This window comes from Carcharhinus amblyrhynchos, chromosome 5, assembly GCF_965287045.1.
Source record: "Carcharhinus amblyrhynchos chromosome 5, sCarAmb.v2.hapA, whole genome shotgun sequence".
Classification (NCBI taxonomy): domain Eukaryota; kingdom Metazoa; phylum Chordata; class Chondrichthyes; order Carcharhiniformes; family Carcharhinidae; genus Carcharhinus; species Carcharhinus amblyrhynchos.
The window spans coordinates 74078684-74091745 of NC_137328.1; the positions used below are offsets into that span (position 1 = coordinate 74078684).

The following is a 13062-nucleotide window of genomic DNA, read 5'->3' on the forward strand; positions in this document are numbered from 1 at the left end:
AATATCCACTGCCTTCCCTTCATCCACTTTCCTGGTAACCTCCTCGAAAAACTCTAATAGATTGGTTAAACATGACTACCGCGCACAAAGCCATGTTGACATCCCTAATAAGTCCCCGTCCATTCAAACATTTGTAGATCCTATCTCTTAGTACTCCTTCCAATAATTTACCTACTACTGACGTCAAACTTACCAGCCGATAATTTTACGGATTACTTTTTGAGCTTTTCTTAAACAATGGAACAACATGAGCTATCCTCCAATCATCCGGCACCTCACCCGTGGATACCGACATTTTGAGTGTATCTGCCAGGGCCCCTGCAATTTCAACACTAGTCTCCGTCAAGGTCCAAGGGAATACCCTGTTAGGTCTTGGGGATTTATCTACTCTGATTTGCCTCAAGACAGCAAGCATTGCCTCTCCTTTAATCTATAACGGTTCCATTACCTCCCTACTTGTTTGCCTTATTTCCATAGACTCCATGCTAGTTTCCTTAGTGAATACGGATGCAAAAAACCCATTTAATATCTCCCCCATTTCTTTGGTTCCATACAAAGCCGACCACTCTGATCTTCAGGAGAACCAATTTTATCCCTTACTATTCTTTTGCTCTTAATATACCTGTAGAAGCTCTTAAGATTATTATCCTTCACCTTGACTGCCAAAGCAACCACATGTCTTCTTTTAGCCCTCCTGATTTCTTTCTTAAGTAGTTTCTTGCACTTTTTATACTCCTCAAGCATCTTATTTGCTCCCTGTTGCCTATACATGTCATATATCTCTCTCTTCTTCTTTATCACAGTTCCAATATCCCTTCAGAACCAAGGTTCCTTATTCTTATTCACTTTGCCTTTAATCCTGACAGGAACATACAAACTCTGCACTCTCAAAATTTCTCCTTTGAAGGCCTCCCACTTACCAATCACATCCTTGCCAAAGAACAGCCTGTCCCAATCCATGCTTTTTAGATCCTTTCTCATTTCTTCAAATTTGGCCTTTTTCCAGTTTAGAACCTCAACCTGAGGACCAGGTCTATCTTTATCCATGATCAAAATGAAACCAATGACGTTATGATCGCTGAAACCAAAGTGTTCCCCTACACACATTTCCATCATTTGTCCAAACTCATTTCGTAATAGATTTAACATTGCATCCTCTCTGTTGGCATTTCTATATATTGATTTATAAAATTTTCCTGAACACCTTTTACAAACTCTAACCCTTTAACAGTATGTGAATCCCAATCTATGTCTGGAAAATTAAAATCCCCTACTATCACAGCTTTCTGTTTCCTGCAGTTGTCTGTTATCTCTCTGCAGATTTGCTCCTCCAATTCTTGCTGACTACTGGGTGGTCTATAATACTACCCCATTAACGTGGTCATACCTTTCCTGTCTCTCAGCTCCACTCATATGGCCTCGGTAGACAAGCCCTCTAATCTGTCCTGCCTAAGCACTGCTGTAACATTTTCCCTGACTAGCAATGCCACCTCCCCACCCTGCATCTCTCTGCCTCTACCACGTCTGAAACATTGGAACCCTGGAACACTGAGCTGCCGGTCCTACCCCTCCTGAGCCAAGTTTCACTAATGGCTATAGTGTCATAATTCCATGTGTCAATCCATGCCCTCAGCTCGTCTGCCTTCCCCACAATACTATTGGCATTGAAATAGACACACCTCAGAAGATTACAACCACACACACCACAGGGATCAGTGCTTGAGCCTTAACTATTTATAATTTATGTCAATGATCTGTATGAAAGGAACATGGTTCAAAATTTGCTGATGAGACAAAAGATAGACAAGAAATTAGGTTGTGAAAAGAACAGAAGGGATTTGAAAAGGGATACTGACAGTGTAAATGAGTGGACAAATGAAGTATAATGTGGGAAAATGTGAACTTGTCTACTTTGGCAGAAATAATAGAAATGCAGCATATCATCTACATAGAGAGATTTCAGAACTCTAGGTAAAATCTGGGTGTCTTGGCACATCAATCACAAATGTTGGTATGCCAATATAGCAAGTGATTTGGAAGACAAATGGAATGTTGGACTTTAATGCAAGGAGAACGGAATATAAAAATACAGATGATTCAAAGGATCATAATTGATAGATGATTTTGCGAATGGAGAATGGCTTCTATTTCCATAGGGCTCAGTCTTGGGGCCCTTGCTGTCTGTTGTATATAGTATTGATTTAAACTTAAATGTGGGAGGCATGATTGGGAGACTTGCAGCTGACACAAAAATTGGCCATGTCATTGATAGTGAATAGGATAGCTGTCAACTTCAGAATGATATCAATGGTTTGATTGAATGGGCAGAGAAGTGGCAAAAAGAATTCAATCTGGAAAAGCGAGGTAATGCATTTGAGGAGGGCAAACAAATCAAGGAAATATTTAATATCTGGGAAGATGAAGATTGAGAAAGTGAGACAACTTGGAGTGAATGTCCACACAGGCCCTTGAAGATGGCAGGTCAGGTGGACAAGGTGGTCAAGAAAACATGTGGAACGCTTTCCTCTACTGAACAAGTATTGAATACAAAAGGAGCGATGTAATGATAAGAACATAAGAAATATGAGCAGGAGTAGGCCATCTAGCCCCTCGAGCCTGCCCCACCATTCAATAAGATCATGGCTGATCTGTCGTGGCTCAGTTCCACTTTCCTGCCCTCTCCCCATAACCCTCAATCCCCTTGCCTATCAAAAACCTATCTACCCGCGTCTTAAATATATTTAGTGAGGCAGCCTCCACCACTTCAACGAGCAGAGAATTCCAGAGATTCACCACCCTTTGAGTGAAGAAGTTCCTCCTCAACTCCGTTCTAAACTGCCCCCCCTTTATCTTGAGGCTGTGCCGTCTAGTCCTACCGTCCTTTCTGAGCGGGAAGAGCCTCTCCACCTCTATCCTATCCATCCCATTCATCATCTTATACGTCTCAATGAGATCTCCCCTCATTCTTCTAAACTCTAACGAGTACAAGCCTAGTTTATTCAGCCTCTCCTCATAGCTCAACCCCCTCAACTCCGGCATCAGCCTAGTAAACCTCCTCTGCACTCCCTCCAAGGCCAAAATATCCTTGCGTAAGTGCGGCGACCAAAACTGCACACAGTACTCCAGCTGCGGCCTCACCAGTGCCCTGTACAGTTGCAGCAGGACCTCTCTACTTTTATATTCAATCCCCCTCGCTATGAAGGCCAGCATCCCATTCGCCTTCCTGACCACCTGCTGCACCTGCAGGCTGGGTTTTTGCGACTCATGCACAAGGACCCCGAGGTCCCTCTGCACCGTAGCATGCTGCAGTTTTTCGCCATGTAAGTAATAGTCCTTCCTACCATTATTCCTACCAAAGTGGACAACTTCACACTTGCCAACATTAAATTCCATTTGCCAGTACCTGGCCCATTCGCCCAGCCTATCTAGATCCCTCTGCAGACTTTCCACACCCTCCGCACAATTTGCCGTTCCACCAATCTTGGTGTCATCAGCAAATTTCGACACCATACACTCGGTTCCCTCTTCCAGATCATCTATATAAATGGTAAATAGCTGAGGCCCCAGCACCGATCCCTGGGGCACTCCACTAGTCACCAACCGCCAATCTGAATAGCACCCATTGACCCCCACTCTCTGCCTCCTATTTGACAGCCAATCCCCTATCCATGCTAACACCCTACCCCCAACCCTTCTGTAATAACCTCTTGTGCGGCACTTTATCAAACGCCTTCTGAAAATCAAGAAACACCACATCTACCGGCTCTCCTCTATCCACCGCCCTGGACACATTCTCATAGAACTCCAATAAATTCGTCAGGCACGACTTCCCCTTAACGAAACCATGCTGCATCTACTCTATCAAACAATTCTCCTCAAGATGCCTCACTATTTTCTCCTTGATCACGGATTCGAGCATTTTACCTACAACAGACGTTAAACTAACCGGCCTATAATTCCCTGCCTTTTGCCTGGCACCCTTCTTAAACAACGGCGTAACATCAGCCGTTTTCCAATCTTCCGGCACTTCCCCAGAATCCAGCGAGGTTTGGAAAATAATCATCAAGGCATCCACTATCACCTCCACCATTTCTTTCAGAACCCTTGGATGTATTCCATCCGGTCCTGGGGACTTGTCCACAATCAGTCCCTCCAGTCTGTCGAGCACTGCCTCTCTAGTAACAATAATGTCATTCAGGCCCTCCACTCCTACCATCTTTCCATCACTAACACCCGGCAAACTATTCACGTCCTCTTCCGTGAAGACCAAAACAAAAAAGTTATTCAAGGCCTCAGCCATTTCCCCATCCCCTACCACTAAGTCCCCCCTCTCATCCTCTAAGGGTCCAACGTTCACCCTAGTCAGCCTCTTCCTTTTCATATATTTATAAAAACTCTTACTATCCTTTTTTTATATTTAGCGCTAGCCCAGCTTCATAGTTTATCCGACCCTTCTTTATCAACTTCTTCGTCATTCTTTGTGGATATTTAAACCTCTCCCAATCCTCTTCTCGCCCACTACTCTTAGCTACTCTAAACGCATCCGCTTTTAATTTAATACTCTCCTTTACCTCCTTTGTTATCCACGGCTGATTATCTCTCCTCCTACGATCCTTTTTAACCATCGGAATAAATTTCTGCTGAGCACCAAGAAAGATCTTCTTAAAGGTCCTCCACTGCTCCTCAGCAGACCTACCTTCCAATGTGCTCCCCCAATCAACATTCGCCAATTCCTCTCTCATCCTATCGTACTCCCCTCTGTTCAAACAAAGGACACAGGTCCGGGAACCCACTTTCTCCTCCTCCATCTGCATCAGAAACTCCACCATACAATGATCACTCTTCCCAAGAGGATCCTTCACCACAAGGACCCTAATTCTACCTGCCTCATTACATAACACCAGATCCAAGGTAGCTCGCTCCCTCGTTGGCTCCAACACACACTGTTCAAGGAAACTATCCCGGCAGCATTCCAAGAACTCTTCCTCAAGCCCACTGCGTCCAACATGGGTCGACCAATCAATATGTAGATTGAAATCCCCCATAATTATCGCTGTTCCATTCCTGCACGCCGCATTTATTTGCGCGTTAATAGCCCGCCCCCACCTCCAGATCATTATTTGGGGGCCTATAGACGACACCCACCAGCATCTTCCTTCCTTTGCTGTTCCTAATCTCCACCCACAGCAATTCCACTTTCTGCTCTTTGGCTCCTATATCATCCCTTACTACCACCCTGATGCTATCCTTAATCAGCAGAGCTACGCACCCCCCCACCCCCCCCCCACTTTTTTCCTCCCGCCTATCCTTCCTAAAAAGCCTTGAAAGCCCTGTACATTCAGCTCCCAGTCCCTGTCACCCTGCAGCCACATCTCTGTAATGGCCACCAGATCATATCCATTTGTGCTGATCTGCGCCACCAGCTCATTCACTTTATTCTGAATGCTTCGTGCATTCAGGTAAAGTGCCTTCATCCCAGCCTTCACCTGGACCCTATTTGCAGGAACACCACCAACCTTACTCACGCCCCCTACTCCCTTTATTATTGGGGCATCCTTGGCCTCTTCCCGTACCTGTGCCCTCTCCTTTACTTTAGACCCTGTAACTTCACCTACCCTCGCACCCTCCCCCCCATTAATTAGTTTAAAGTCCTATCTACAGTCCTATTTACACAATTTGCCAGGACTCTGGTCCCAGCACGGTTCAGACCAACCCCATCCCACCTGAACAGGTCCCACCTACCCCAATACTGATGCCAATGTCCCATAAATTCAAACCCATTCCTCCCACACCAATCCCTGAGCCACCCATTCACTTTCTTAATCTTATCAACCCTACACCTGTCTGCACACAGTTCAGGCAGTAATCCAGAGATAACCACCTTGTCGGTTCTACTTTTTAATTCCATTCCCAGCTTTTCATATTCCCTCCCCAGATCCTCAGTTCGCATTTTGCCTACGTCGTTGGCACCCACATGTACTACAACGACCGGATTCTCACCCTCCCACTCCAGGTTCCTCTGCAGCCCAGATGCGACATCCTGGACCCCCGAGCACCAGGCAGACGACACACCCTTCTGTGCTCTTTGTCATTGTGACAAAGGACAGTGTCAATACCCTGAACCACACTATCCCCAATTACCACTACATTCCTTTTCACCCTCTCTTTGTCAATGCTCTGTGTCTGCATCACTGTACCGTGTGCAGTTTGCTCACCAACCTCACGGCCCTTGTTCTTGTCCACACTGGAAGTAAGAACCTCAAACCTGTTATGCAGATTGAGAGGCTGAGGCATTTGGTCCCCACCCTCCTTCCTCCTTAATCCTAAACATATATCCTCTGGTAATTGACCCCTCAGCTTGGGAAACACAAGTCTTTCCTGTCTATCCTATCAAGGCCCCTCATTTTTTTACACCTCAATTAGGTCACCTCTTAGTCTCCTCTGTTCGAAGGGAAACATCCCTGGCCTATTCTTGTAAAATCTCCTGTAAATTTCTATTACACTCCCTCCAGAGCAATTATGTCCTCCTAAAATGTGACCAGAACTGTGTACACAAATCCAGTTGTGGCCTAAACAGCGAGATTGGTAGAAGTATTAGACAGGACAGGAAGATAAACTCTTCCACCCAGTAAGTGGTGGGCACCTGGAATTCACTGTCAAAGTTGGTGGTTGAGGTTGAAATGTTCAACTCATTTAAAAGGTACCTGGATCTGTGTTTAAATTGTGTAAGCTGCAAGCTATGGACCAGGTACTGGAGAGTTCCTTTTTCCTCTGTTGAATGGCTTCTTTCTGCACCATAACTTTTCTATGGTTCTATGTTTTGTGACAGTTAGACAGAGCATTGATGAGATCATATTTGCAGTACTGTGTAAAGTTTGGTCAGCTTATTTAAGAAAGGACATAATTGTGTTAGCAGTTCAGAGAAAGAGTGCTCAACTGATTTCTGGGGTGAAGATATGATTGGAGAGGTTGGGCCTGAATCCAGTGGAATTTAGAAGAATCATCCTATTGAAACACAAGACCCTGAGTAAGTTAACAGAGTGGAATTGTGGAAGAGACTATAACTACATTCTGCACCCTTTCCTTCTCCCCTACGTAGTCTATGAATGGTATGCTTTGTCTGTATAGCAGGCAAAAAACAATAATTTTCACTGTATACCAATACATGTGACAATAAGAAATCAAATCAACGATTTAAAAGTAAGGGGTGTCACATTTAAGGCTAAGACGACAAGAAACCTTTCCTCTCGGAGGGTCATTAGTCTGTGGAACTCTTCCCATTGAGCTGTAAGGAATGATCACTGAATACTTTTAAAGCAGAGGTAAATAATTTCTTGACTAGCATTGAGGACATTGGGTGTAAGCAGGATATCAGCAATGAGGCCACAATCAAGTTATTATCTTACTGAATGTCAGATAGACATAGATCCATCAGTCAGTTGAAATCCCTCTTCTAGGTGTTTTTGTTTTCCTGTATAGATATAACATACAGCCTCAGAGAGCAGAGCTAACGGGAGAAATTGGAAAAGAGGGTTGACATCTAGAAAAACTCAACTCCTATCTACAAATAAAGTATCACAGCCCCTTAATGTGAACAACCCACTAGCAATCTTGCACCATAACTAAAAATGAACAATAAATGCAGCTTTATCTATACTGTGAACAAATTAAAAACACTCCTGTATTTTGTTTTACCTGCTATTCAAATTTAGCTTACCTTATTGTTATTCCCTGTAGCCTGTCAATCTTCTTATTTAACTCTGCAATTATACTGTGGAGTTCAGTGATACGTTCTTCATAGCGTAAAGTTGCCCTCTCCTGAGTCTCTTCATGTTCCCGCATTAAATGAGATTGTTCACACTGAAAAGACAATTATGGGTAAAATTGAATCAAAGTTGCCCTTTTTTCAGTCTTAAAAATAAAATGACGTTGGAAATGCTCAGTAGGAAAGGCAGCATGTATGGAGAGACAATTAACATTGCAAGTCTATGACCTGTTATCAGAACTAAGTCAGAAATGTATTAAGTTTCGAAGTGAAAGAAGGGACGTTGGGAAGAACATAAGGGAAGGTCTGTGATAAAGTGGAGAGAGAGATTAAATGACAGAAGGTTTCATGATACAAGACTGAAGGGAGTGGTAATGGGACAAGTAAAGAAACAAAAGATATGCCCAGGTGATGTGAATGGCACAATAGCTGCCATCCAAATGCAAAGTAAAGAAAATAAAAGGCCAATGTGAGAGAAGAAACAAAGCAAAAAGAATAAAACAAAATGAGGAGGTCATGATCTAAAATGGAACTCAATGTTGACTCCAGAAAGCTAAGGTGGAGAATTAAAATGACAGGCAACTGGAAACTCAGGATCACACTTGTAAACAAAATGGAGGCGTCCTAGAAAACAGTCACCCAATGTGGTGATCCAGCATCAGCTGGTGAACATGTCTGGGAACAGCCCAGAGACCTGCATCACAGAGCTGCTCGAGATAAACTTTGACAAATACCATTACATCTCTCTCCAGGCGTTCTATTGAAAGGCACATTCCACAAGGAGGTGTGCCATCGTCTCCTCCCTCCACAGCTGCTCCAAGGGCAGCGTGCAGTGGCACAGAGACTTTGAGCATGCATGAAGGATTTGATGGGTATGCCCTTCTCACCATCAGCCAAGCTAGGTCTTGGCTTTTGTTTGAAAGTTCTGGTGACGAAGCATTCTGCTAAATGACTCTGACAATCTGCTCAGGGAACCATCCAACAGAACCCACCATCTCCTTTTCCCTCCAGGCCTTGAAACATGTAGTATTTTGCTTTGTTTCATCAGGCTGACTCATTTTCAGCCATGCCCAATACTGCTGGCATACTCTTCAAAATAGAGTTGCTCCATTGTCTTGATGGAAATGATAAATGAAGGGATTTGCTGGTCCGCAAGTTTGCAAACTGTGATCGAATACAATTTCGTTGCTGCTGGTGGTCCATTGAATCTCATGGATATCTAGTTTGAGCCATCAGATTTGGTCTGAACTTATTCCGTTTAGCACAGTGGTTGTGCCACACAATACAGTGTCCTCAGCGTGAAGGTGGAATTTTGGCTTCAAGGACAGTGTGGTGCTAATTACAGTGTGGTGGTAACTACCACTGAAAGCCTGCCAAAAAGCTGTGCCCAATGTCAGGAGCCAAAACTGGGGTCCTGCACCAACTGAAGAGAGCTTATAGCCCATCCTTTAAAAAAAATTGAATAGATGATCATCTTCACCAGTACATGTGTGGAATCCATGATGATGCTGCATCTGAGGCCACATGTCACTCAGATCTTTTGATGGAAGCTGTTAATACTGCAATAGAAGCTTGGACTGTTGCTATCACAGGCATCAATACTACCATTCAACAAGTGAAGGCTGAACAAAACAAAAATTAAATTTAAAGATGCTTCAATCAGCTAAGCACCACGTCGAAAGCTCAGAGCAGGCAGAGGTGTGATCTAGTGATCCATGACCTCCAGGATAATTACAGAAATATTGATATTTTTCCATGAGCATGGATAAAAACTTGAAATGTGGAAGCCAAGTTTAAATCTAGCCAGACTCTGTAATTTGCAAACTGCAGAACTGGAACAGCCAGTTTTCATGCAGACTGGCCTTGGATAATCAGCTGCCATCAAAACCAAAAAGGCCTGCAACTGCCTGGCCAGATGCTAATGGCCACATTGTTTACAGCCTCTCTATTAGAAGAATGCTACGGAGACTTGGTGGCACCCAGTTCTGCAGGAGGCCAGAGGCATAGCACAACTAGAACAACACTTGACAGTTGAAGTTTAAAAACCATGTTCTGTGGCCTCCTAATATGGAGTATAGTCTTTTCATTGGAAATTTCTGCCTCTGCTCAATGCTAGTATTGGACATAGGCCACAGAATCATTGAAAAGGGTGCAAAGAGGGGGTTAAAAGGAGCCACCTGAAGCCCTGGCTCTCTCTACTTTTTATACCTTCAATGTCTCTAGACAACACTTTCGACTGGCAGCTGTGCAGCACAGCAACCAGTTCCTTGTGCCTCATGGCGAGCATCAATTAGACTGACCAGATCCAAAAGAGCACCCCAGTGAAATGTCCCAAAGACCAGAATCAGCCCTCGACGAGAGGGGAAGTCCAAATGAACAACTGCAGATCCTGAAACATCAGCCAATGCTCAAAGATTGAGGAACAGCCTGTCCCAACCTTGCTGGATGGGTAGTACCAGTCTTTTCAGACAACTAATTAAATACAGTGACAGGACCTGTGGATAGGATATAGCAAATCCTCAGAAGCGCCTGTCAAAAGTAGATACATTGTGTAGCTTTGAGACTGTTTACTTAAAGATTTACGATTGTTTCCTGATAGAGTCCTGTGAAGAGACTGAATATTGTCTTCCCTTGATAAAGCGTTCAATGAATTTGCATTGGACCTTCACCTGATTCTTGTCCCCTTTTTCTACCTCACCACTCTTCACAGAGAAGCATACTTACAATATGTTCAATATTAATGATATTGTTGATATTAATAGTTTAAGTGAGTGGGCAAGGATCTGGCAGATGGAGTATAATGGTGGGAAATGTGAGGTCATCCATTTTGGTAGGAATAACAGCAAAATGGACTATTGTTTATATGATAAAAAAATTGCAGCATGCTGATGTGCAAAGGGAGTTGGGTGTTGTTGTGCGTGAATTGCAAAACGTTGGTTTGCAGGTACAGCAGGTAATTAAGAAGGCAAATGGAACTTTGTCCTTCATTGCTACAGGGATGTAGTTTAAAAACAGGGAGGTTATGTTGTAGCCACATAATGTGCTGGTGAGCCCACACCTGGAGTACTGTGTTCAGTTTTGGTCTCCTTGAGAAAGGATGTGTTGGCACTGGAGGGGGTACAGAGGAGATTCACTAGGTTGATTCCTGAGTTGAGAGCTTTAGCTTATGAGGAAAGACTGAGTAGACTGGGACTATACTCATTGGAATTTAGAGGAATAAGGCTGGATCTTAAAAAAAACATATAAAATTATGAATATAAGATCAAAGCAGGGAGGTCGTTTCTACTGGCAGGCAAAACTAAAAAGTGGAATAGCCTCAAAATGAGCGGGAGCAGATTTAGGACTGAGTTGAGAAAACACTTCCTCACCCAAAGGGTTGCGAACCAGTGGAATTCCCTGCCCAGTGAAGCAGCTGAAGCTACCTCGTTGAATGTTTTTAAGGCAAAAATAGATTTTTGAACAGTAAAGGAATTAAGCGTTATGGTGAGTGGGCAGGTAAGTGGAGCTGACTCCACAAAAGCATCAGCCATGAAATTACTGAATGGCGGAGCAGGCTCGAGAGGCCAGATGGTCTACTCCTGCTCCTAGTTCTTATGTTATTCCAGACCACTGTTGCAAGATTCATCAATGATATTGCGTAGATCACAACGCAACCGCAAAGCTCCTGACAGACTTCTGTTTAGTGGTTAGCACTGCTGCCTCACAGCGCCAGAGATCCAGGTCAATTCCCAGCTTGGGTCACTGCGTGGAGTTTGCACATTCTCCCCATGTCTGCATGAGTTTCCGCTGGGTGTGCCAGTTTCCTCCCATAATCTGAAAGAGATGCTGGTTAGGTGCATTGACCCAAAGAGATGCCGGAGCATGGCAACAAGGGAATTTCAGAATAACCTCATTGCAGCTGTACTTGGTTACATTTTAGCTTCATTTGAAGCAATTTTTTAAAGCAGCATCTTGGCCTTTTGGCTAAGATGCAAATGAGATCAAGCCTTGGAGGAGGAGTTATTCCTATTCCAATCAGCTTGGATTATGTAGACAGGAGGTCAGAGCCCTGCCTTGTCAGCTTGGATCAGGAATGTCTTAACTTGTTGAGACTTTGAATTGGACTCGATTTGATTGAATTGGAGTAAAAGCAAAAAAAAAGACATTATTTCCTTTGTATTTCTGTCCTGATGGAGGATTGAAATTTAAAGGGGGGGGGGGGCGAAATGTTAGAGTGTCATTTTGAGTAGCCTTATAAGCCTTTTCTCCTACGTCAGTGTTTTACTAGCATCTGTTAAGCATGTGCGGACTTTGGAAGGCTTTCCAATCTGCAAGTGTGTTCTGCAAGCAAGATCTGTTTTACTGCTGCCTCATAGTGCCAAGGACCCAGGTTCAATTCCAGCCTTATGTGACTGTCTGTGCAGCGTTTACATATTCTTCCCATGCTTGCGTGAGTTTCCTCCGGGTGTTCAGGTTAGGTTCATTGGTCATGCTAAATTGTCCCTTAGTTTCCCAAGATGTGTAGGTAGGGGGATTAGTAAATGTGTGGGGCTACATGGTTAGGGCCTGGGTAAGATACTCTGTTGGAGGATCAGTAGAGATTCAATGGGCCAAACGGCCTCCTTCTACACTGTAGCGATTCTAAGTACTAGTTACTCCTGCTTTCATAGTTATTAGTGTTCTGAGTTAATGTTAAACTTTGTAATTTATGTAACATTAACTATCTTTATTGTGGTGTAAAGTTACCACAAGGACAATGTGATGATCAGCGATGAAAGAAAACAAAGAATATGGGATTGTTGATGAATGGGGAGGTGAGTTTAGTAGTATCACTCCAATTACTTCAGCATGCAAAGCCCAGGCAGAAAGGGAAATTTATGATGTTGACTTCCTGTACTCAGTCCTCCATTTTATGTTCTTCTGTGTACTCTTCTGCTCACGAGGACACATGTAAACTGGAAATATATTTCCTATGAGCATTCCAGATAATTACTCTTGAATCCTTGGCTATATCACACACAATGTGGAAATGCCAGCTTTGGACCTGGATAAACACAGTAAGAAGTCTCACAGCACCAGGTTAAAGTCCAACAGGTTTATTTGGTAGCAAACACCACTAGCTTTCGGGGCTTTTCCCCTTCACAGGGTCATGATGTGGAGATGCTGGTGTTGGGCAAGGGTAAACATAGTAAGAAGTCTCACAACACCAGGTTAAAGTCCAACTTTAAATAAAGATTTATTTGGTAGTAAACGCCACTAGCTTTCGGAACGCTGTTCCTTTGTCAGGTGAGTGGAGAGTTCTGATCACAAACAGAGCA

General features: G+C 43.6%; 1 protein-coding gene across 6 annotated transcripts in view; it reads right to left on the reverse strand.

Moving 5' to 3' along the window:
- Window positions 1-13062, reverse strand: part of mcc (MCC regulator of WNT signaling pathway) — a 192106-nt gene that overhangs the window by 69839 nt on the left and 109205 nt on the right. For all 6 annotated transcript variants that reach the window (XM_080189013.1, XM_080189016.1, XM_080189015.1 and 3 more), the window contains one exon: window positions 7718-7860. In XM_080189013.1, coding sequence (XP_080045139.1) covers window positions 7718-7860 — 143 coding nt within the window. The remainder of the gene's footprint in view (window positions 1-7717; window positions 7861-13062) is intronic.